The sequence below is a fragment of the Hyperoodon ampullatus genome (genome assembly GCF_949752795.1).
Source record: "Hyperoodon ampullatus genome assembly, chromosome: 8".
Classification (NCBI taxonomy): domain Eukaryota; kingdom Metazoa; phylum Chordata; class Mammalia; order Artiodactyla; family Ziphiidae; genus Hyperoodon; species Hyperoodon ampullatus.
Window position 1 is genome coordinate 35,014,400 of NC_136921.1, and position 20,741 is coordinate 35,035,140.

At 43.2% G+C, this 20,741-nt stretch overlaps 1 protein-coding gene across 1 annotated transcript in view; it reads left to right on the plus strand.

The window, feature by feature from the left end:
- Positions 1 to 264: 264 nt before the first annotated feature.
- Positions 265 to 20,741, plus strand: part of MPP4 (MAGUK p55 scaffold protein 4) — a gene marked incomplete at both ends in the record, with an annotated part of 39,713 nt that continues 19,236 nt past the window's right edge. The window contains 11 exons of the mRNA XM_079709714.1: positions 265 to 352; positions 1,205 to 1,326; positions 3,966 to 4,043; positions 6,182 to 6,262; positions 8,664 to 8,795; positions 9,454 to 9,535; positions 10,964 to 11,049; positions 12,832 to 12,903; positions 13,353 to 13,549; positions 16,319 to 16,383; positions 18,601 to 18,618. Coding sequence (XP_079565840.1) covers positions 265 to 352; positions 1,205 to 1,326; positions 3,966 to 4,043; positions 6,182 to 6,262; positions 8,664 to 8,795; positions 9,454 to 9,535; positions 10,964 to 11,049; positions 12,832 to 12,903; positions 13,353 to 13,549; positions 16,319 to 16,383; positions 18,601 to 18,618 — 1,021 coding nt within the window. The remainder of the gene's footprint in view (positions 353 to 1,204; positions 1,327 to 3,965; positions 4,044 to 6,181; positions 6,263 to 8,663; positions 8,796 to 9,453; positions 9,536 to 10,963; positions 11,050 to 12,831; positions 12,904 to 13,352; positions 13,550 to 16,318; positions 16,384 to 18,600; positions 18,619 to 20,741) is intronic.

The window sequence follows — 20,741 nt, forward strand, 5'->3', positions numbered from 1 at the left end:
GTTTCATGAAATAATAGTTTTCTCGTTCACACAGCTGGTGATGGATAATTTAGAGAGGAAGTGCCACAGGACAAGACTGTTTTATTCGATGTGGATCCTGGTGTGTATGTAGCACAGTGCCTGACTTGCTCAATAAATGCTGTTGAAAATATGTGCCTATATATGTACTAAGAGCTGTGGGGCCAGTGTGATTGAGTGAGCTGTGTGCTGTTTGTTGATCTTCTCCCTAGCTCTGAATTCCTTCTGAAAGCTTGGGAAGGGAGCATGATACAGTCAGACAAAGGAGCAGACCCACCAGACAGCAAGGACAAGAAGGACGAGAAGCTTTCTACGGTAACCAATCCAGAGAATGGTATGTGGTGCCAGATTCCTTTTCTAGACCAGAAAGTTCTTTTAATATCCCTCTAAATATGTGATCCAATTTAGGTGCAGAAATTCTGATAGATTTTCTGTGATTCCTATAAGGAATTTGTCATACAGTTTGAAGTGTCCTATTGCATCTATTAGTGATAAGTCTAAGCAATTTTCAAGGCAGGAAGGAAAGAAATTGACACAGTAGATTCAGAATCTCTTTTTTTCCTACCCTAGGATGTTTTACTTTGCCTTAGAACTTCACAACTTGTTCACATTCAAAATATCACTGCAACAAATAGGATTTCTATGAAAATACTTGTAAAAGCAACCAAGCATTTACTAAATTCTGTTCAGTCCCTTTAATAGTGGAATCCTGAGATATGTATTAAAGGCCGATTAGGAGAGTTTTTCAATAAGAATTTTCATAAAGGGTAAATACACATGGTTGCATGTTTGAATTAGAGAAGGAGGATCCAGGAAACAACTAGATAATTCTGGAATAAACCAGAGGCTGTTAAGACTGGGGAGGGGAAAGCAATATTGCTCTCATAAAATCTTTCATTTCTATACTATGATCTATTATTTCATCTAAAGTTGGCAACAGCCCTATGGGGAAGCTAACATACTCTCATTTTTGCCACAAGGAAAGTAGGTTCCAGAGAGTTGGATGGCTTTCTGAAGTTCACACAGTAAGTGATAGAACAGGGCTAGACCAGAGTTTTGGGCCTTAACTCCAGTGTCCTCTCCTCTCCTCATGAGCCCCTGGCACCTCCCAGAGGTCTGAATTGTCCTTCACATTTACACCTGCCTTTCCACCCGTCACCCCATCTCTGCCCTCTCCCGTTTGTAGGTATCTCCCGAATCCTGAGGCTTGTGCTACAAGAGCTGAATCTGTTCTACAGCCGAGACGTGAACGGAGTGTGTCTCCTGTACGACCTCCTTCACTCCCCGTGGCTGCGGGCTCTGCTCAAGGTGAGCGCTCCATTGCTCAGAAGCCTTAGCCTTGGGAGCAGAACTTACTCATCCAACAGTGTTGCTTGTCAGCTGGCAGGAAATGTCAACTGGGAAAAAGTTCAGAGAAGAGCTACACAACCTCTTAGCTTAGGAAGGAATTTACTTGGCTGGAAAAGAATATGGCAGCGCCTCTCTTTTCTGCCCCCAACTCCCTTTCTTCCAGAGGCCCCTGGGGTCACACAGCAGCCACCACAAATGGCCATAGACAGCACCCTTAGCAGCTGTCTACAACCCTTTGTCCTTGAGGCCAACTCAGGACAAATAAAAATGCTTTAAAAAATCATTCCTCTTTGTTTTCATAAATGAGGACATGAAATGTCTACAGCTCTGTTTAGGTATCTTAAGTTTTTCTTACTCTGAAGATCTCTTCTTTTTTTTTAATTTGGCTAAAATTTCATGCACTATACAATAGCATCTGACTATAATTTTGTTCTTCTGAACAAATGTTATTATTAAGAAAGATCCTTTTGAAGTTATTTTTTGGAGGATGTGTTTCCTTCACTTAAGTGAAATGTGGTCAGCCTTACGATGCATGTTAATACTATATTCTTTAAGATAAGAAAAAAGTGCAGTATACTTAGCATGAGCAAAGAGGTACTCTTCACAGCACTGGTTTTAAAACACCTGATTTCTTAACCCATTCATCTATTGTTGGACACAGCGTTTTTTTCCATGCCTTGGCTATTGTGAATAAAGCTTCAATGAACATGGGGTGCAGGTATCTTTTTAGGTAGTGATTTCATTTCATCCATTGGATGTCCAATGGAATATTATTCAGCCATAAAAAGGAAGGAAATCCTCCCTTTTGCAACAGCATGGATGGACCTCAGGACATTATCCTAAGTGAAATAAGTCAGAGAAAGACAAATACTGTGCGATCTCGCTTGTGTGTGGAATCTAAAAAGGTGGAGCTCGTAGAAGCAGAGAGAATAGTGGTTGCCAGGGACGAGGGGGAGGGGAAATAGGGAGATGTTGGTCAAAGGGTACAAATTTCCAGTTACAAGATGAATAAGTTCTGGGGAGCAAATGTACAGCATGGTGACTATATTTAACAATATTGTATTACATACTTGAAATTTGCTGAGAGAATAGATCTTACACGTTATCATGACACACAGACAAAGTGGTAATTATGTGAAGTGATGGCGGTGTTAACTAACCTTTTCGTGGTTATCATTTTGCATCATATACGTGTATCAAATAAACATGGCATACCCGTTAAATTTACACAATGTTCTATCTTAATTATATCTGAATAAAACTTTGGGGGATGGGCTTCCCTGGTGGCGCAGTGGTTGAGAGTCCGCCTGCTGATGCAGGGGACACGGGTTCGTGCCCTGGTCCGGGAAGATCCCACGTGCCGCGGAGCAGCTGGGCCTGTGAGCCGTGGCCGCTGAGCCTGCGCGTCCGGAGCCTATGCTCTGCAACGGGAGAGGCCACAGCGGTGAGAGGCCCACGTACCGCAAAAACAAACAAACAAACAAACAAAAACTTTGGGGGAAACTACTTGATTTCTACCAGGCACTTTTTCCTCCTGGGAAGCTAACACAGGGTTATGAATGCCACTAAAGGCATTGCCTTTGCTACCACTGGTAGGCTGCTTGGGCTTTGTGCTCCCTGCATCAATCCACCAGCCTTCATCACTTCCAGGTAAACTTGAGCTTGGGCACTGAGGTAGAGCAAGGAAGCCCCGCCATCCCAGATCCAGATGGAGAAAGGCAGGGCTGAGCTGACCTCCTGGACCTCATTTCTCCAACTGTAAGAGAAACTAGATTTCTAAAATAAGATTAAGGTCTGCACTGCAGAGCTAGTCAGACCTTGGTATTCTCAGCCCAACCCTAGGTCCTGGTATGGAAAACAATTCCTAAGGGTCAACAAAGACAAAGTTGGAATTTTTTTTTTTTTTTTTGCGGTACGCAGGCCTCTCACTATTGTGGCCTCTCCCGTTGCGGAGCACAGGCTCCGGACACGCAGGCTCAGCGGCCATGGCTCACGGGCCCAGCCGCTCCACGGCATGTGGGATCTTCCCGGACCGGGGCACGAACCCAGGTCTCCTGCATTGGCAGGCGGACTCTCAACCACTACACCACCAGGGAAGCCCCAAAGTTGGAATTTTTATAAACAAACTTTTACTGGAGAATTAAGGGAGGAAAGGAAACAGAAGGTGAGCACAGAGTACAAATAAGCATGTATAGTGTGCCCGGCCTCTCATTCAGATCCCCTGGTGAACCTGAGCCCCTAACCCATGCCCTACGCAGCTACCCAGCCTGGAAGTTCCCACAGGTCTCTGGCTTCAAATCCTTATTGGCCTCAAGCCTGGAAAACCCAGGTTTACTTAATTTAACAAGAGTAAAATTCACTTTTCTTTTTATCAATGATATTGTTTGGGGAAGAACAGTTTCCAGTGGCAGCCAGTAATTAAGCCTTTGAAGCGTTAGAGCCACCAGTCTTGAGTTCATTTCGCTTGGACAACTAGAGACACCTTATTAAAGGCCAACACACATGCCACCCAGCTGCTTGTGCCACTGCTCAGGCTGGGTCTCCCCTGGGCGAGCCTTCCCTCAGTATGTCATTCTCTCCTTGTTGCCCCTCGGCAGGTTTATGACTGCCTCCAGGAATTTAAAGGAAAGAAGCTCATTCCTGCCACACCCCACGCCCAGGCGTTATCCTACGAGGTGAGGTGATTTTTCATCCAGAGAATAGTAGAGCTTTAACGTGATACCATTTTACTCATAGTGCTAGTTTAAATGCTCTAATGGAAAAGTTCAGTTGGTGATTATGCATCTGATAACTGTTTCTAATTGAGCTTTAATAGAAGGCCTGCTGTCTCCCCAGATTAAAACCAACAAGACACATTTTTAGCTTGTGTGCATTTCCCTCTTTTTCCCTAAACCATGGACCTAATTACCCCTGGAAAGAGGGTAATGTTGACCGACTAATGATACCCAGTTTACATCCCTATTCTGGGCTCCTGGACGGCAGGCTCTGATGTCCTCTGCCCCATCCCATCCTACTGCGATGTCTAATGGGCCTCAAACTTTACATGTCCCCAACGGAGCTCTTGGCTGTCCCATCCCCAAAGCTCCTCTTACCCCAGCCTTTTCCATCTCACTAAGGACGTCTTTGTTCTTGCAGTACCCTGGCTGAAACCTCTGGGGTCATCTTTGACTTTTCCTTTCTCTCACACCCACACCCAGTCCTGTCAGCTCTAGTTTCAAAACATATCGAGAATCTCCCCACCTCTGCTGTGCCACCTAATATACGGCATCATCGTCTCTCACATGGATAGTTGCGATGTAGCCTCCTACCTGGTAGCCCACTTCTACACTTGCTCCCCTGTGGTCTATTCCCATCGTGGCAGCCAAAGAGATTCTGATTAAAGATGAGTTAAATCATGTCACTTCCCTGCTCAAACTCTTCCTACAACAACTTATCTCTGAGTAAACATCAGAATTCTTGCATAGTCAAACATAAGGTGGCCCCTGTTACCTCTTTGATGTCATACTCACCATTCTCTCCCTTATTCACTCTGCTCCAGCCAGTTGAACCCCTTATGGTTGTTTGAACCAGACATGCTCCTGCCGCAGGCCCTTTGCACTTGCTATTCCTTATGTCAGTAACGCCCTTGCCCATATAGCCACACGATTTGCTTTCTCATCTCCCTCCAGTCTCCACTCAAATGTCACCTCATGGAGGCTTTCCCTGGTCACCCCCTCTAAAATTGCAATCCTCTCATAGCATTCCCTATCCACCTTCCCTATTTCATTTTTCTTCTTAACTCTTTTCATCATCAAATAAACTTCTTTTACTTATATATTTTATTTGTTGTCTGTGGCTTCTCACTAGAATGTAAACTCCATGAGACTGGGGATTTTTGTCTGCCTATTCAGTGCTCTATTTGCATCACTCAAAACAGTGCCTAGCACACAGTAGATGTTCAGTGCATATTTGCTGAATGGATGCATAAATATAATCTGTTTTGTTTTTATTTATTGTCCATATTAAAAGAAATTTAAAAAAAAACTTCTAACCTCAGCTCCAGTAATCAACAACTTGAACGGATCTCAGATGTCCACAGGGAAACACACACGTGATATTTTATTCAGTTGTAACCCCAGTGAGTGAAGGTGAAGCTTGCTAAACTGCTTGTTTTCGTTTGACAATATGTGATGGTGCTTGACTGCTGAAGATTCATGTAGCTGGTTAAAGTCTTAAAAGGGCTTATGTCCTGTCAGAAAGCAGGTCTATGCCTAAATCAAAGCAAAGAGATCAGAATTTATTCTGTCTAGCACTTTTTTTTGTTGCAACAAACATTAAAATTGCTAATCAAATAATAAGCCCTAAAATACAAATTACTATTTCATTTTGCAACTGAAGAATGGAACATCCCATGGGATTAAGTTACCTGGGTTCTCCAAGTAATTGAGCCTATACCTGGAGAACTCAGATACTTTAACCTGCCTGTAAAGCATTCACATTAGCAAACAGCTATCTTAGAGCCACTAGAGGGATATTGCCTTGGCACATATGACATTACAAAATTATGTTTGTTCTTCCTCCAAGCCTGCGATGTGCCAGGACTGGGGCACTGTTGTTTAGATCTACCCCAAATCTTGGACTCTACCTGCTGTAATGAAGTTTAATGATAAGGAAAGACTCTAAGCCCTGACTTTAAAGATGAAAAAGAAGGCTTCAGTAACAGCTTTTCTTAGGTCAATATTATGTCAGTATACCTGTTATCCAACCTAGGTGATGTTAACCAGGTGACAAAGATTGTTAAAAAATTCACAATGTATGTTTTTCCACCAACCAGGTAGTGAAGATATTACATGAAACCCCCAAGTCCCCTGAGATCCAAGAGCTGAGACAAATCCTCCAGGCTCCACACTTAAAGGCAAGTGCTTGATAAAATGGACAAGATATAACCATCTGGCACATAGACAAAGTTGGGAAGGAGAAATAAATGTGCTGGAAAATGTGCTCTCTGAATAGATGTTCTATTACCGTATGTGGGTGACCAACAGACTGTACCTAAAAATGTGGAACTTGGACGTGACTGGCATAATCTCACTGGTCATGGAGACAAGCCTGCCCTATTTATAAGGAGGCATCCAGAACTTCCCATGGTGTCTTTTTCCCCCCGGGAAAGCCATTGTTCCTCTAAAATTCTGCGGGGGGCAGTCGAGGTAGCATACATCTTAAGTTATTTTAAGTTTCAAATAAAGTGTGTGAAGGTGTTTGGAAAATACAGTATAACAATGATTAGCTCTATTGGGGGTATATGAAGAACATTTGATTGCAGAATAGAAACCTATCTCATAGTACTTATAGATTTTGAGATCAATTTATCAACAAATTAGAATTTAAGAGGATGTCTGCACTTGGAGCAATGGAATTTATCAGTCAAAAAGTTTTATTCGAAGTGTCCATGATCGGATGAATGGATAAAGAAGATGTGGCACATATATACGATGGAATATACTCAGCCATAAAAAGAAACGAAATTGAGATATTTGTAGTGAGGTGGATGGATCTAGAGTCTGTCATACAGAGTGAAGTAAGTCAGAAAGAGAAAAACAAATACCGTATGCTAACACATATATATGGAATCTAAGAAAAAAAAAAGGTCATGAAGAACCTAGGGGTAAGACGGGAATAAGGACACAGACCTACTAGAGAATGGACTTGAGGATATGGGGAGGGGGAAGGGTAAGCTGTGACAAAGTGAGAGAGTGGCATGGACATATATACACTACCAAACGTAAAACAGATAGCTAGTGGGAAGCAGCCGCATGGCACAGGGAGATCAGCTCGGTGCTTTACGACCACCTAGAGGGGTGGGATAGGGAGGGTGGCAGGGAGGGAGATGCAAGAGGAAAGAGAGATGGGGACATATGTATATGTATAACTGATTTACTTTGTTATAAAGCAGAAACTAACACACCACTGTAAAGCAATTATACTCCAATAAAGATGTTAAAAAAAAAGTTTTATTTCACTAGATAAACCTAGAGAATTTTCTCTGAGTTCCAACAACGTTCTGTCCACCAGTCTCTGGCAGGGCTGTAGAATGACTACTTCCCCATCTCGTGAAATGAAAATTTAACATACTGGGCCATGAGAAGGAACTCTTTGATCATACCCTAAAAGTAGAGGACTACTTTTTCTCATTCTGTTTTGCATGGGCCCTTAAGTGTCACTGATAATTAAACCAGCAAGATGTTTTGATTACTGCTCCTCATTCTACCTTAATTGGGGAAACTATTACAATAGTTGTTTTGTAGTTCAAGTTTATAGGAGCACCATGGATTACATGGGTTTCCAGGAAATGAGAATGTGACAGAATACAGTTTATCAGAAATGAAAGAATATATTATGTGTTGCTTACCCTCTCTCTGCCTTGTTTCCTTATCTGTAAAATGGGGGAAATAAATATACTTGCCTCACAAGGATGTGGAGAAAAGAGAACACTTGTATCAATAAGTTGATGTAGCCACTCTGGAAAACAGTGTGGAGTTTTCTCAAAAAACTAAAAATAGAACTACCATATGACTCAGCAATTCCATTCCTGGGTATATGTCAAAAAACACCAGAAACATGAGTCTGAAAAGATACATGCACCCCAATGTTCATAGCAACATTATTTACAATTGCCAAGGTATGAAAGCGACCTAAGTGTCCATGAACAGATGAATGGATAAAGAAGATGTGATATATATATACAATGGAATACTACTCAGCCATAAAAAAGAAGGAAATTTTGCCATTTACAGCAACATGGATGGATTTGGAGGGCATTATGCTTAGTGAAATAAGTCAAACAGAGAAAGACAAATACTGTATAATATCACATGTGGAATCTAAAAAAATACAACAATCTAGTGAATATAACAAAAAAGAAGCAAACTCACAGATACAGAGAACAAATTAGCAGTTACCAGTGGAGCGGGGCGGGCAATATGGGAGCGGAGGAGTGGTAGGTATAAACTATTGGGTGAAAGATAGGCTACAAGGGTGTATTGTACAACATGGGGAATAGCCACTATTTTGTAATAACAGTAAATGGAAAGTAACCTTTACAAATTGTATAAAAATAAATTTAAAAAATTAAAAAAAATATATACCTGACTCAGGGTTGTTGTGAAGATTGAGTTAATCCACACAAAACACTTAGAACTATGCCTGGCACGTACGTGTTGGTTGTTGTTGTATCTCACATAGTGTTGAGTCAGCGTCTTCTAGGTGGGTGTGTCCTATGTATGACGTTTGTTCCCCTTTTCCTTCTCTGTTCCCAGGCCTTGCTCAGTGCCCATGACACCGTGGCTCAGAAAGACTTTGAACCTCTTCTCCCTCCACTGCCAGACAACATCCCTGAGAGCGAGGAAGCAATGAGGATTGTTTGCTTGGTGAAAAACCAGCAGCCCCTGGTAAGGAAATCATTTTACCTTTTCATTTAGGATTACTCCAGGGTTAATATGAACTAAGTTATCTCTAGTAATTACTTGGGCAATATTCTAGTCTGTAGTCACAGATGTAGTGTGAGGCAATCAGAAAATGTGAGGGAATCCATGATAATAATGGCTAAACTGTATCTCAATGAATTTTGCCTGTGATTTCAAACACATTACAGGTTGTAATGTTTTCACCAGGGAAGATTTCTGCTTAGTGTTTTTGTTTTCTAAGATCTGTGAGACATAAGTAATTATTTTATTTTATTACTTGGCTCTGTGACATGTACATATATTTTACTCTGTTCTAATGTATTTGCCTATGTTTTTTTCCTCTATAAAGGGGAAGCTAAGTAAGGCATTAATTTGATTTTCTAAGCATAATCCCTTTGATTAGGTTGTAATTGTGGGAGTTTTCTTTACCTTTGGAAGGATCTCAATATTCTTTGATGTCTATGTGGTTGGATATAGACTTTGGTAGACCAAGGTTGAATGGCCTTTCCTTTTTCATGGCACAGTATGTATGGCCCTGGTTGGTATGAATACCCTTGTTGAAAGACCAGAGTGACACTGAGGGAAGCCCTCAGGAAAGTGGTCATGTTAGGTAAAAAGGGGTTCTACTGTACTCTCTCCCCAGGGAGCTACCATCAAGCGCCATGAGATGACAGGGGACATCCTGGTGGCCAGAGTCATCCATGGTGGGCTGGCAGAGAGGAGTGGTAAGCTGGAGCAGCAGGGTGCAAGCGTGACCAGGAAAACAGGGAATGATTGTTTAATCTTCCCAGGGAAGCCCCTCTTTCCTAACTGAGGTTGAGCTTTAATAAGTTCTATTGCTTGGTTACTAGGAAGGAAGAAAGGAATATTCCAGAGAAGTCCCATTGCCCTTCCTCACTGAGTCCCTCCATTCTAGGCACTAAATTAATGTTCCCTTACTTTACATTCCCATGTAAACCCAACAAGGTAAGTATTATCATGCTATCATATAGATGAAGAAACGGAGGCTCAAAGAGATTAACCACCTAACTTGCACGAGGTTTCACAGGGTGAGTCAGGATTCAAGTCCAGGTCTGCCTCACTCTATATTCCCAACTTTCACGCTTCACTTGGTCCTTCTGTGTTCAAAGAGGCATCTCTCTCTTCCCCGTCTTCAAACACCTGTTGCTTGCCTTTTCTACCAGAGGACCAAATCTCCTTCTTTTCATCACTGTGCTTCTGAGACGAGCTGTTCTGTACCTGTGGTCTGTGTCCTCACTGCCCATGACCCTGGAAACCTGGTGCAGGGTTCATACCCCAGCGTTCTGAGAGAAGTTACCCAGGGACTTCCTAGCTGCTAAGTCCACTGGCCCTTCTGTCAGCCTCAATTTTATTTTTACTCCTGCAGCACATTTGATGTTGTTGACAATACCTTGCTTAAAATTTTCATCATCTTTGGTTTCTGTTCCATGATGTCATCCTGCTTCTTTTTATTTTTTATTTTTATTTTTTGCGGTACGTGGGCCTCTCACCGCTGTGGCCCCTCCCGTTGTGGAGCACAGGCTCCAGATGCGCAGGCTCAGCGGCCATGGCTCACGGGCCCAGCCGCTCCACGGCATGTGGGATTCTCCCAGACCGGGGCATGAACCCGTGTCTCCTGCACCGGCAGGCGGACTCTCAACCACTGCGTCACCAGGGAAGCCTCATCCTGCTTCTTATCTGTACTGTCTTACCTCATATTTCTCAAGCCTCAATCTTAACCCTCAAGTTTCTCCACATTTTCTCTTTTGAAGAATACCCCCCATTTCCTTTTCATCTGACATTTTCTCATGACCCCGACAGCTTTATTTTTTGTGTTATCTTCTTACCAGAATTCCAGTTCCAGTTCCATTTTACAACATTTTACAACATTTTACAAGATTAGTGAAAATAAACATATCACCACCAGTTAATACCCAGTGTTGGTGGAAAGGTAGAAAAATGCAATTCTCATGCACTTTGGTGGTGGTGTAAATTGGAATAGCCAGTTTGCTTTATTATTATTATTTCACAATGAAATTTAAGATGTCAGAGCCTGCTTGGGTTAGCGAGTTTGTTAAGGAGCTTTGGGATGGCTACTGCCATTTTTGAGAGTTTTTTTGTACCCCTCTTGTTTTGTGTTCCTGTTTGCCTAGGGTTGTTATATGCTGGAGACAAACTGGTGGAAGTGAATGGAGTTTCAGTTGAAGGACTGGACCCTGAGCAAGTGATCCATATTCTGGTAACAGTCTCCTCCTCGCCTTCTCCATGACTCAGTGCCACGTTACGTCCAGCCCATGGCGTGTGCACTGTAATTGGAGGGGGATTCGGGTTGCGCTAGGCAGCTTCCTCTCTCTAGGCCCCAGAACTTGTCTGTTTCTATGCAGCTCATCTGCCTTTCCCCATTCGCCTCCTCAGGTGATCTGGCCCCTTCTGGATACCTCCCTTCACAAGCTGCTCTTTCAGCCTCAGGAAGCCTGCCAGTCCGCCCAGCCCAGGTCCCTCATCACCTGGGTTCCTCCATTGGAAACTGAGCCTGGGGTGGGCAGAGGGAGACTGTGGAGGAGTGTCAGAACCTGAGCAAACCACCCTTTGCTCCCCTTACATTTTTATGCAGTTTCCTTGAGGCAGCTTTGGCGTAGAAAAGAAGTCGCCAGAGGGCAGCATATGGGGAGGGGGACATCCTTGCTGGCCCTGCCACTGTCCTTGTGGTTGAAATGGCAGTGTGACCTGATTATATGAGCTTTTGGTAACTCTTTTCAGTTCCCATTCCCATTCTTCAAACCATCGCCCAAGTCACTATCCAGCTATCAGTAGCCATAGCAGCTTTCCCCGCCCACCTCCCCCCATGTACACCCCCAGGGTGGGACCTGAGGTCAATTATTATATATTACATAGACTAGTGGTTCTCAAACTGGGTTCTTGGGGGAACTCTAGATTTTCATAGACGTGCCTCAGGGACTGAGAGGAGGAGTGGTATTATAAGGAGTATTATATAAGGAGTATTATAAGGAGTATTATAAGGAGTATACCAAGCACCGAAATATTTTGCAAACCACTACGCAAGATTCTGTGTGGTATAAAAGATACTGCACAGGGAGCTTAAAGGACTGTCAGTCACAGACACACATGTCTCCACCTCAGCCCTTTCGGCTCCAGCTGTGGAGTTGCCAGGACAGTGGGGCTGTGAAATTCCCAAGTGAGACCGAGATCTTTCTTGCCAATCTCTAGGATCTCCAATGCCCATCACAGTGTGTGTGACAGGGGGATTCTTACCTCTCCCATCAAACTAAGAGGCTCTCCGTTTCCTCCACCATTAGTTTGGAGACGTCAGTTCCCCCCAGAAGACTTGGGGGCCCTTTATCTTCTTCCCCATAAGACTAGGCTGCCTGATGCAGAAATCAGTACTCAGGAAATAATTACTGACTGAGATATGAGGAGGGAAAGTCAGACCAAGAGCTCCTCTCCTTCCTTAGTGCCTGTGGGAATAAGACCTTGCTGAGTGTGGTGTCCTGGCAGCAGTGAGATGGAGGGTCCCTGCAAGAAGCCAGGCCTCAGTGTGGGTTTTTTTTTTTTTTTTTTTTTTTTTTTGTGGTACGCGGGCCTCTCACTGTTGTGGCCTCTCCCGTTGCGGAGCACAGGCTCAGGACGCGCAGGCTCAGCGGCCATAGCTCACGGGCCTAGCCGCTCCGCAGCATGTGGGATCTTCCCAGACCGGGGCACGAACCCGTGTCCCCTGCATCGGCAGGCGGACTCTCAACCACTGCGCCACCAGGGAAGCCCTCAGTGTGGGCTTTAATAGACCAGTGATCCTGGAAATCCCACAGCAGGACAGAAATGAAGCTAAATTTCTTCCTAATGTCCATTTCTGGGTGGTGATATTTAGCTGTTGAGCCCTTGTAAAAGCCCCTGTGGGAGATGGCACCATTTGACCTGCACACATTGAATTGTAACTTCTGTCTGCCAAGCCCTAGTAACCCAGTGAACTCTGCGATTTGTCATTTTTTCCTCTGACATTTTCTAGGCCATGTCTCGTGGCACAATCATATTCAAGGTGGTTCCAGTTTCTGACCCTCCTGTTAATAGCCAAAAGATGGTAAGAATTTACTGAGCCTTCATACCCACACCCAGTAAATCCCCCAATAACAATAACTATCATGGCGTACTTTGTGTCTTGTTACTATCCTCTATAATGTATTGAAGATTTGTTCAATACTGTATTGCATATTTTTTGATACTGATGACATGAGAGGCAAATCAGTAAATGAATACAATAACAGGAGATGGGGTACCAAGAAGTTAAGAAGTAACATCAAGAATGGTGAGCATTTGAGCAAAAACTTCTCAGAGCTAAAAGATTCTATTCCCAAACTCACTTTTTTTTTTTTCATGGCTCTTAGACTCAGTTCAAGAAGGAAGTTCTTTTTGGTGAGGATAGAGAAGAAAGATAGCACCAGTAGGTGGAAGAGTGGGAGAGATGGTTTTAAGCCTTAACAACCCGGGGGTAAGGATTCTTCTGAGGTGTCATTATGCACCTACTGTCAGGTGTATGTTCGTGCCATGACTGAGTACTGGCCCCAGGAGGATCCCGCCATTCCCTGCATGGATGCCGGCTTGCCTTTCCAGAAGGGGGACATCCTCCAGATTGTGGACCAGAATGATGCCCTCTGGTGGCAAGCCCGGAAAATCTCAGACCTTGATACCTGTGCTGGCCTAATCCCTTCTACGCACCTTCTGAAGAGGTAAGAAAAGTCATTACTCCTGGACTCAAGACCGAGCCATCAGGAAACAAAACGTTTTCTCAGGCTTCTGTTATTGCAGTTAAGATGAGAGAAAGAGAGACAAGCAGATAGATGAACACACACTGGTCTATAAATCCAAATGTCAACTTGTCAATATGCTCTAAACATCTTAAACACCAAAGGGACCAGAATAATTGTATCAATTAGAAAAGAGAGAAGAGTACTTGGGAAGCTAAATTAAACTTCTAAAGGTAGTTCTGACTCCTTCTATAATCTTTCAAGGCTGAGTTGAAAGCTCAGTTACTGAATCTCAACTTTCCATCATCACCTTGGTGCTATTGAGGTCCAAGGAAGGGCTTAAGGATAGAAAGAAAATAGAATAAGAGGTCCAAGACTCAGCCAATGTTAAGAGATCACGAAGAAGAAAAGGGACTAGCAAAGGAGACTGAGAAGGAGTGGCCGATGAGGCAGACCAAAATCAAGATGGTAGAGTGTCCTGATCAACTATGTCAACCACTGCTGAGGGGACTGAGAATTGACCACTGGATTTAGCAACAGAAGTCATTGGTGATCTTGATAAAAGCAATTTCAGTGGATGAGGTGGGACCAAAATCTTAGTAAAAGGGGATTTGAAGACATTGACAACAATGAGCATGGAAAATCCTTTGAGACATTTTGTATAAAACAGAGCAGAACAATGGACAAATAGCTAGAGGGGAAAGTGGAGTGGTATGAGAGAACTTTTTTAGATAGGGTAGATAATGGTAATGGGGAAAATCCAATGAGAGGGAAAATTTTATGATACAGGAGAAAGAAGGGAACATTGCTGCTCTTGTTGTCCTTGGGGAAGCAGGAGGAGACGTGATGGAGCCTATAAATAGAGGGGTTGGCCTTATACAGGATCAGGAACAGTTCACCCACAGTAATAGTAGCAGTAGGGAATCCAGAGTGTGTGGGCACAGGGTGAGGGATATGGTGGGAGTTTATGGAAGGTCTCTTCCATCTGCTCTTATTTTCTCAGTGGAATAAGCAATGTCATAAGCTGAGAGTAAGGGTGGGTAGGAGATATTGGGAAGGAAAGAGGAGAAAACTTGAAAAGTTTCTATGAGAACTGGAGAGAAAATTGGTTAGATAAATACAGTATCATCAGCATTAAGGGCCCACTTAAGGTTAAAGGTCATAAATTTATAGTGATCCTGGTCAGCTTCCTGGGGGCAGGGCCAGATTAGACAGGGAGTCAGATTTAGCAGTAAATCAAGAGAGGGACAAGGGAGTGATTTTAATGAAAGACCATGACATTTAAGCTTGTTAAGGAGGGAGGTGACAGGGTAGGGTCAATGGCAAGGAAGTCAGATCAGTGGATTATAGGTCCCTATGGGGTTGATAGATTATTGAGGTTGGGAAGATAGGAGGTGCTGGTAGAAGAAAGGGATGCTGGAAATAGAAATTGTATAGAGATTGTAGTTTTGGGTACTGAAAGGCCTAGGGTATGACAGTGGGATGCAGTGGCTGAGGTCATTGGTAGGTCATTGGAAGAGAGGAGATCAAGGAACCAAGAGGCCAGGGTGTTGGAAGGGGCATCTTCATGCCTAATAAGATCATCATGCATTCTGACAGAGCAGTGTTAAGAGCATGGGAGTTAGCAGGAATAATCTGAGAATGGCTTCCAGAAGAGTCGGGGAAATGGCTTTCAAAGTGAGGGCATCTAGGGAAGAGGGATATAGTCTGGAAATGGCCAGGAGAAGCAGGACACAGACCCCACCTCCAGGCCCCATGGAGTGAGGGCCTCATGCACTGGTGTGCTGGAGCCAGCTCACAGAGCCTGTGTGCACCCTTCTCACACCCACGGTCGGTGACATCGGGGTGGCAGCTTGAAATCAGCCCCAATGGGAATATTGACACTAGAAAAATCTGCAAAGCTGCACATGAGGACTCATCTCCCCGGGCTGGTTTACCCACACGCCACTGGGAGTGGGAGAGGAAAGAGCCACCTCTCAAAAGAGGCAGGGGAGAAGTGAGCTCAGGGGGACCTGGGTTTAGTTAGAACAAGAAGGTGAAGGGCTCACTCAAAGTGCAGGAGGAGGTTTGAGGGATTTCGCTGGAGATTTACTGCCAGTTCCAGAGGGTGTGTGAAAGGGCTTCAGGGAGCGGCAGGTGGTGGATGGAGCCTTACAGAGATTAAAGTGCAGAGGATAAGGGATGACCTGAGGACACACACAGGGATAAAGCCCTAATGAGATTAGTCCTCATGGTCTCAGAGCAGAGAGTGGCAAGGCGATTCCAGTGGGGGTCTTGCAAGGAGCACACAGAAATGGCAGGTTTACTAGATGAGCGCACAAATAAAGGACAACGGAAGGAACTGAAATTCATGTGGCTCTAAAGGGACTGTAGGGAGCATCACAGCCTGGGAGGGAAACCAGAACATGCGGTGAGAATTCTGAGACCAGCTGGAGCGGGCTAACATGCCAGAGAGGCAGGTGCCATGGCTCATGCAGTGAAGCTCTGTGGCATGTGCACTAGTGGTCTCAGGCCAGATTTTCACCCTAAGTCAGTGTGACTCTGAAAAGATGCTGTGAGGCAGGAAAGAATGATAAGAAAGGCCATGCATTTGGAGAATGTATTTGACAGTGTGTTTGGAGGTGAAATCTCCTTGTTCACTTGGTTGGAAGCAACAGAATTCTAGGAAACATTCTATCCTGGATCTATTTCACCTGGGTTAACCTGGATTAATTTTTTTTCCCTTCTCACAGTGTATTTCTTTTTGCATAGGAAGCAACGGGAGTTCTGGTGGTCTCGGCCATATCAACCTCACAACGACCTCAAATCCACCATATGTGAGTGTGCTGACACCTCAAACCCAGCCTGTGCATCACGAGAAAGACAGCTCCCTCTTTCCCAGGGCTGGCTTCCCGCCCAACAGAGGATCTTTAAATGTTCCCATACCCCAGATAGCCTCCTGGCAGCCATCTGAAATCCTACCATAGACGTTCATTCCTTTGGATTTAGAAGAGTTTTCAGTTTGTGAAAATGCAAATGTTCTTGTGGTCACTCCCCGGCTTGAAGTCCCCTGAGGTGTCTGCAGCTGGTCCATACATTACACACCTACTGGCAAGCAAGGCTGCAGAGCAGCACAGTGTGTGTGCCTTTGATGAGTAAACATGAGACTGAATTGTTATTTAATGAGGAGGAATGGTCAGCAAAGGGATTCACGGTGGCGAATGCTTGTGAACGACTTACTGCCTTAATGAAGGGTGTCAGTAGCTCACAGAGCCCAGATAGAACCTGCTGATCAACGACCGTCTGAAATGCTCTCTGGCAGGAGGAGGGAGAGAGAGACGGGCACGGACAGGAGGCTGGGAGGGCACTAAAGTAAACATAGATTTGCCCATGGAGAGTCCTCATCCACTTTACTTCTCAGTTCTCCAAGCCAAAAATTATTTTTTTTTCCTTGAAAAGATATGATGACAACTATAGAGACATTTTTGAAAGAAAACACTCTTAAAATTCCTTTACACTGACCATATTTTCATACTGTCTTCCAGTTATAGAACCATATTTTACATGGTTACAGTAACAGTTACAATACTACTTTTTATCTTTTTTCTTTAACTTGACATTTTATCAGAAACATTTGTCATGATATAATCTTCATAGTGATATTTTAGTTATTTCCCCTGTGCTTTGAAAAAGTTTGTTTACCAAACCAGATTGAAGTACTTCTTTAACCCATTTTCTTATTTCATTTATCAAAGGCATATGAAAGTGCTAGCTAAGCTTCTAACTAATATCTGATAACTAGTAGGGCCACAGGTTGACATCTAACTTGCTTGCATAGCCTATGTGCCATTTCTATTAGGATTTTGCAAAGTCCATCCTGAAAAGAGTTTGCAGCCACATATTATTATCCTTACAAATTTCTGAGTTCAGGAACCCCAAGTATGGAGCCACTGAGTTAAAGGGTCACCTCTCACAGGGATGTTTCTTTCTTTGTTTTTTAAAATTTATTTATTTAATTAATTTATTTTTGGCTGCGTTGGGTCTTTGTTGCTGTATGCAGACTTTCTCTAGTTGTGACGAGCGGGGGCTACTCTTCGTTGCAGTGCGGGAGCTTCTCATTGAGGTGGCTTCTCTTGTTGCGGAGCACAGGCTCTAGGGCTCACGAGCTTCAGTAGTCGTGCCACACGGGCTCAGTAGTTGTGGCTCACGGGCTCTAGAGCTCAGGCTCAGTAGTTGTGGCGCAGGGGCTTAGTTGCTCCGCGGCATGTGGGATCTTCCTGAACCAGGGCTCGAACCCGTGTCCCCTGCATTGGCAGGCGGATTCTTAACCACTCTGCCACCAGGGAAGCCCCAGGGATGTTTCTGATGGAGCACATCATTTTCTAAACTATCAGGTCATTTCTTTTTAACTGTAGTAGATGATATTGCAAATAAATACTATTTTGTATCTTTCTGTTCTGCCTGAGTGTTACCATGGGAAAAAAAATCTCAGGAAAGGGTTACTACTCAGGATGTATAGGCAACTTTATTACTCAAGAGTTATTGAAAACTTCCAGGCATGTGTTAGTTTACAGATGTTATTAAAAAGTTATGTACTGAAGATGCACTTGTAATTGTCATCCCTCTTTCTTTCCCTCCCTCCTCTCTCTCTCTCTCCTTCCACTCTCTCCTCCTTCCTTCTTTTCTTCCTCCCTTTCTCTCTCTCTTTCCTTCTTTCCATTCAAGATTTGAGTTCCTAAAATATAATGAATAAATAATAAGTGCATTAATTCAGAACTGAATAGAATGCAACTCTTACAGAGCTTATTGGGATAGAAGGGAATAGGATTTGCCAGAAGCAGATAGATCCCATTTCCAACAAGACTCATAAATTTATTTGTTTCTATAGGATATTCACTTATCATTTTGTTACTAAATCTCCATTGAATTTTTAGAGAATAATTTTGGCACTTTGCTTTTCTTACTGTAGGTAAATTAATCTGATAAACTATAGCATAAACTATTGTGCTTACTCTCTCTTTTTTCCCCTGCTTCAATCATTTTTCTGTACCCAGCGATTTCTATGGAAGATGGTAAGAAATAGTATTTGTGGGGAAAAAAAACTCATCTCCAAAGTCTCCTAGAAATTTCCTATAGTTTTCTTAATTCACTTCAATTTCAATTCAGCTATTTATTAAGCTCTTCCTGTGTGCCTCGTAGTGTGCTAATCACTAATACCCTAATTTATAAAAAGATGTCAGTCAAAAGAACACACACTGTGTAATTGTTCTTAACACTGAGACGAATAAAAGAAAAGAGAACCAACATTTACAGGCAGCCCCAGAATCTAACACAGCACATGGTAAGAATTCAATGAAAGTTGTGAAACTGATCCTCTGTTTTGTTTCAACTGCTTTGTACACAATGTCTAAAAATAACCCTGTGATGAAATTGTTATTGTTCCCATTGTGCGGATGAAAAGATTGATAAGGTAAGAACACTGTCAGAAGTTGCAAACAGCGGTGGTCAGGATTAAAGTTGCTCTCTGTCTGAAGGGCACTACATCAGGGGCAAATGGGGCCTCCAGTTATTACCTCTCCCCTTCTCCGTGCTCAGACACCAAGATGACTCATTATGATGCCACACACACACACACACACACACACACACACACACACAAACAAGAAAGCAAGATGCTGTCTGCTTGTGGAGAGGGGAAAAGAAGAGAGAAGAGCAGTCCCCTTTGCCACCATCCACATTTCATCCCTGAAATTGGAAAGGGGAGGGGGAGGAACATGGACAGGCCTTTGGGTCTCTGCGGTCTTGCTGGGTGACAAGCCCACTGTCTTTGTCATCTCAGGCTGCCATAGCAAGATCACACAGACTGCGTGACTTTAACCACAGACATTTATTTCTCACAGTTCTGGGGATTCTAAGTCCAAGATCAATGTTCTGACAGGGTTGGTTTCTGAGGAGACTTTTCTTCCTGGCTCGCAGATGGCTGCCTTCTCTCTGTGTGCTCACATGGCCTTTCCTCTGTGAATGCGGGGTGGGAGAAGTGTGTGGGGAGAGAGGGAGAAGAGAGAGAAAGAGAGAGAGATAGAGATCAGTGTGGTTTCTTTTCCTCTTCTTATAAGGCCACCAGTCCTTTTGGATTAGGGCCCCAACTTTATGACCTCATTTAATCTTAATTATCTCCTTAAAGGCACCATCTCCAAATACAGTCATCTGGGGGCTAGGATTTCAACATATGTATGCATTTTTGGAGGGTACAGATCAGTCCATAACACCCTAGTCCATAGTGTGGAATTGTTCATTTTTAAAAAAAGATTTATTTATTATTTATTTATTTTAGGCTGCGTTGGGTCTTAGTTGTGGCACGTGGGATCTTTGTTGAAGCATGAGGGATCTTTTGCTTCAGTGCGCGGAATTCTCTCTAGCTATGGCGTGCGGGCTCCAGAGCACGTAGGCTCTGTAGTTTGCGGCACATGGGTTCTCTAGTTGAGTTGCCCAAACCCAGTAGATGTGGCACGCAGGCTTTGTTGCCCCACAGCATGTGGGATCTTAGGTTCCCCACCAAGGATTGAACCCGCATCCCCTGCATTGTAAGGCGGATTCTTTACCACTGGACCACCAGGGAAGTCCCTGGAATTGTTAATTTTGAGAGCGCAAAATCCGTTGCTCTTTTAGACCCCAGAGTTACATATTAGAAAAACCGGGACTACTTGTGCTGTTATTAGAGATTCTCTCCTGGCCTCTGTAAACTAGGAATGACAATTCTAGTTTTTGTTTGCCTTTAAATCAAAACCCTCTAGTTATGTGCTAGGAACTAATGAATTCACCGTTATAAATTACTGATCTGGAAAATAATCTCTAAATGAATATAAGGAATTGAACAGCAGTGTTAAAAATCTCAGCTATGTTACTTGTTCATCTGTGCTCCTATCTCTATAAAACAGTATTATTTCATAAAATTTTTCATATTGCATATTTTACTTAAAAACAATCAATGATATGATCTTTAAGGAAGTGATGATAAATTTATATTACTTTATAATATTATAGCTTATTATACAAACTATAATTTGCACTTTTAGAATATATAAGATCAATAAATTAAAATAGTATTTATTGATCACCTGGGAACTGTTGGTATTGTGCTAGGCTCAAGATACACAGTGCCGAAAGAAAAAAAAAAATTTTTTTCAGAACATAT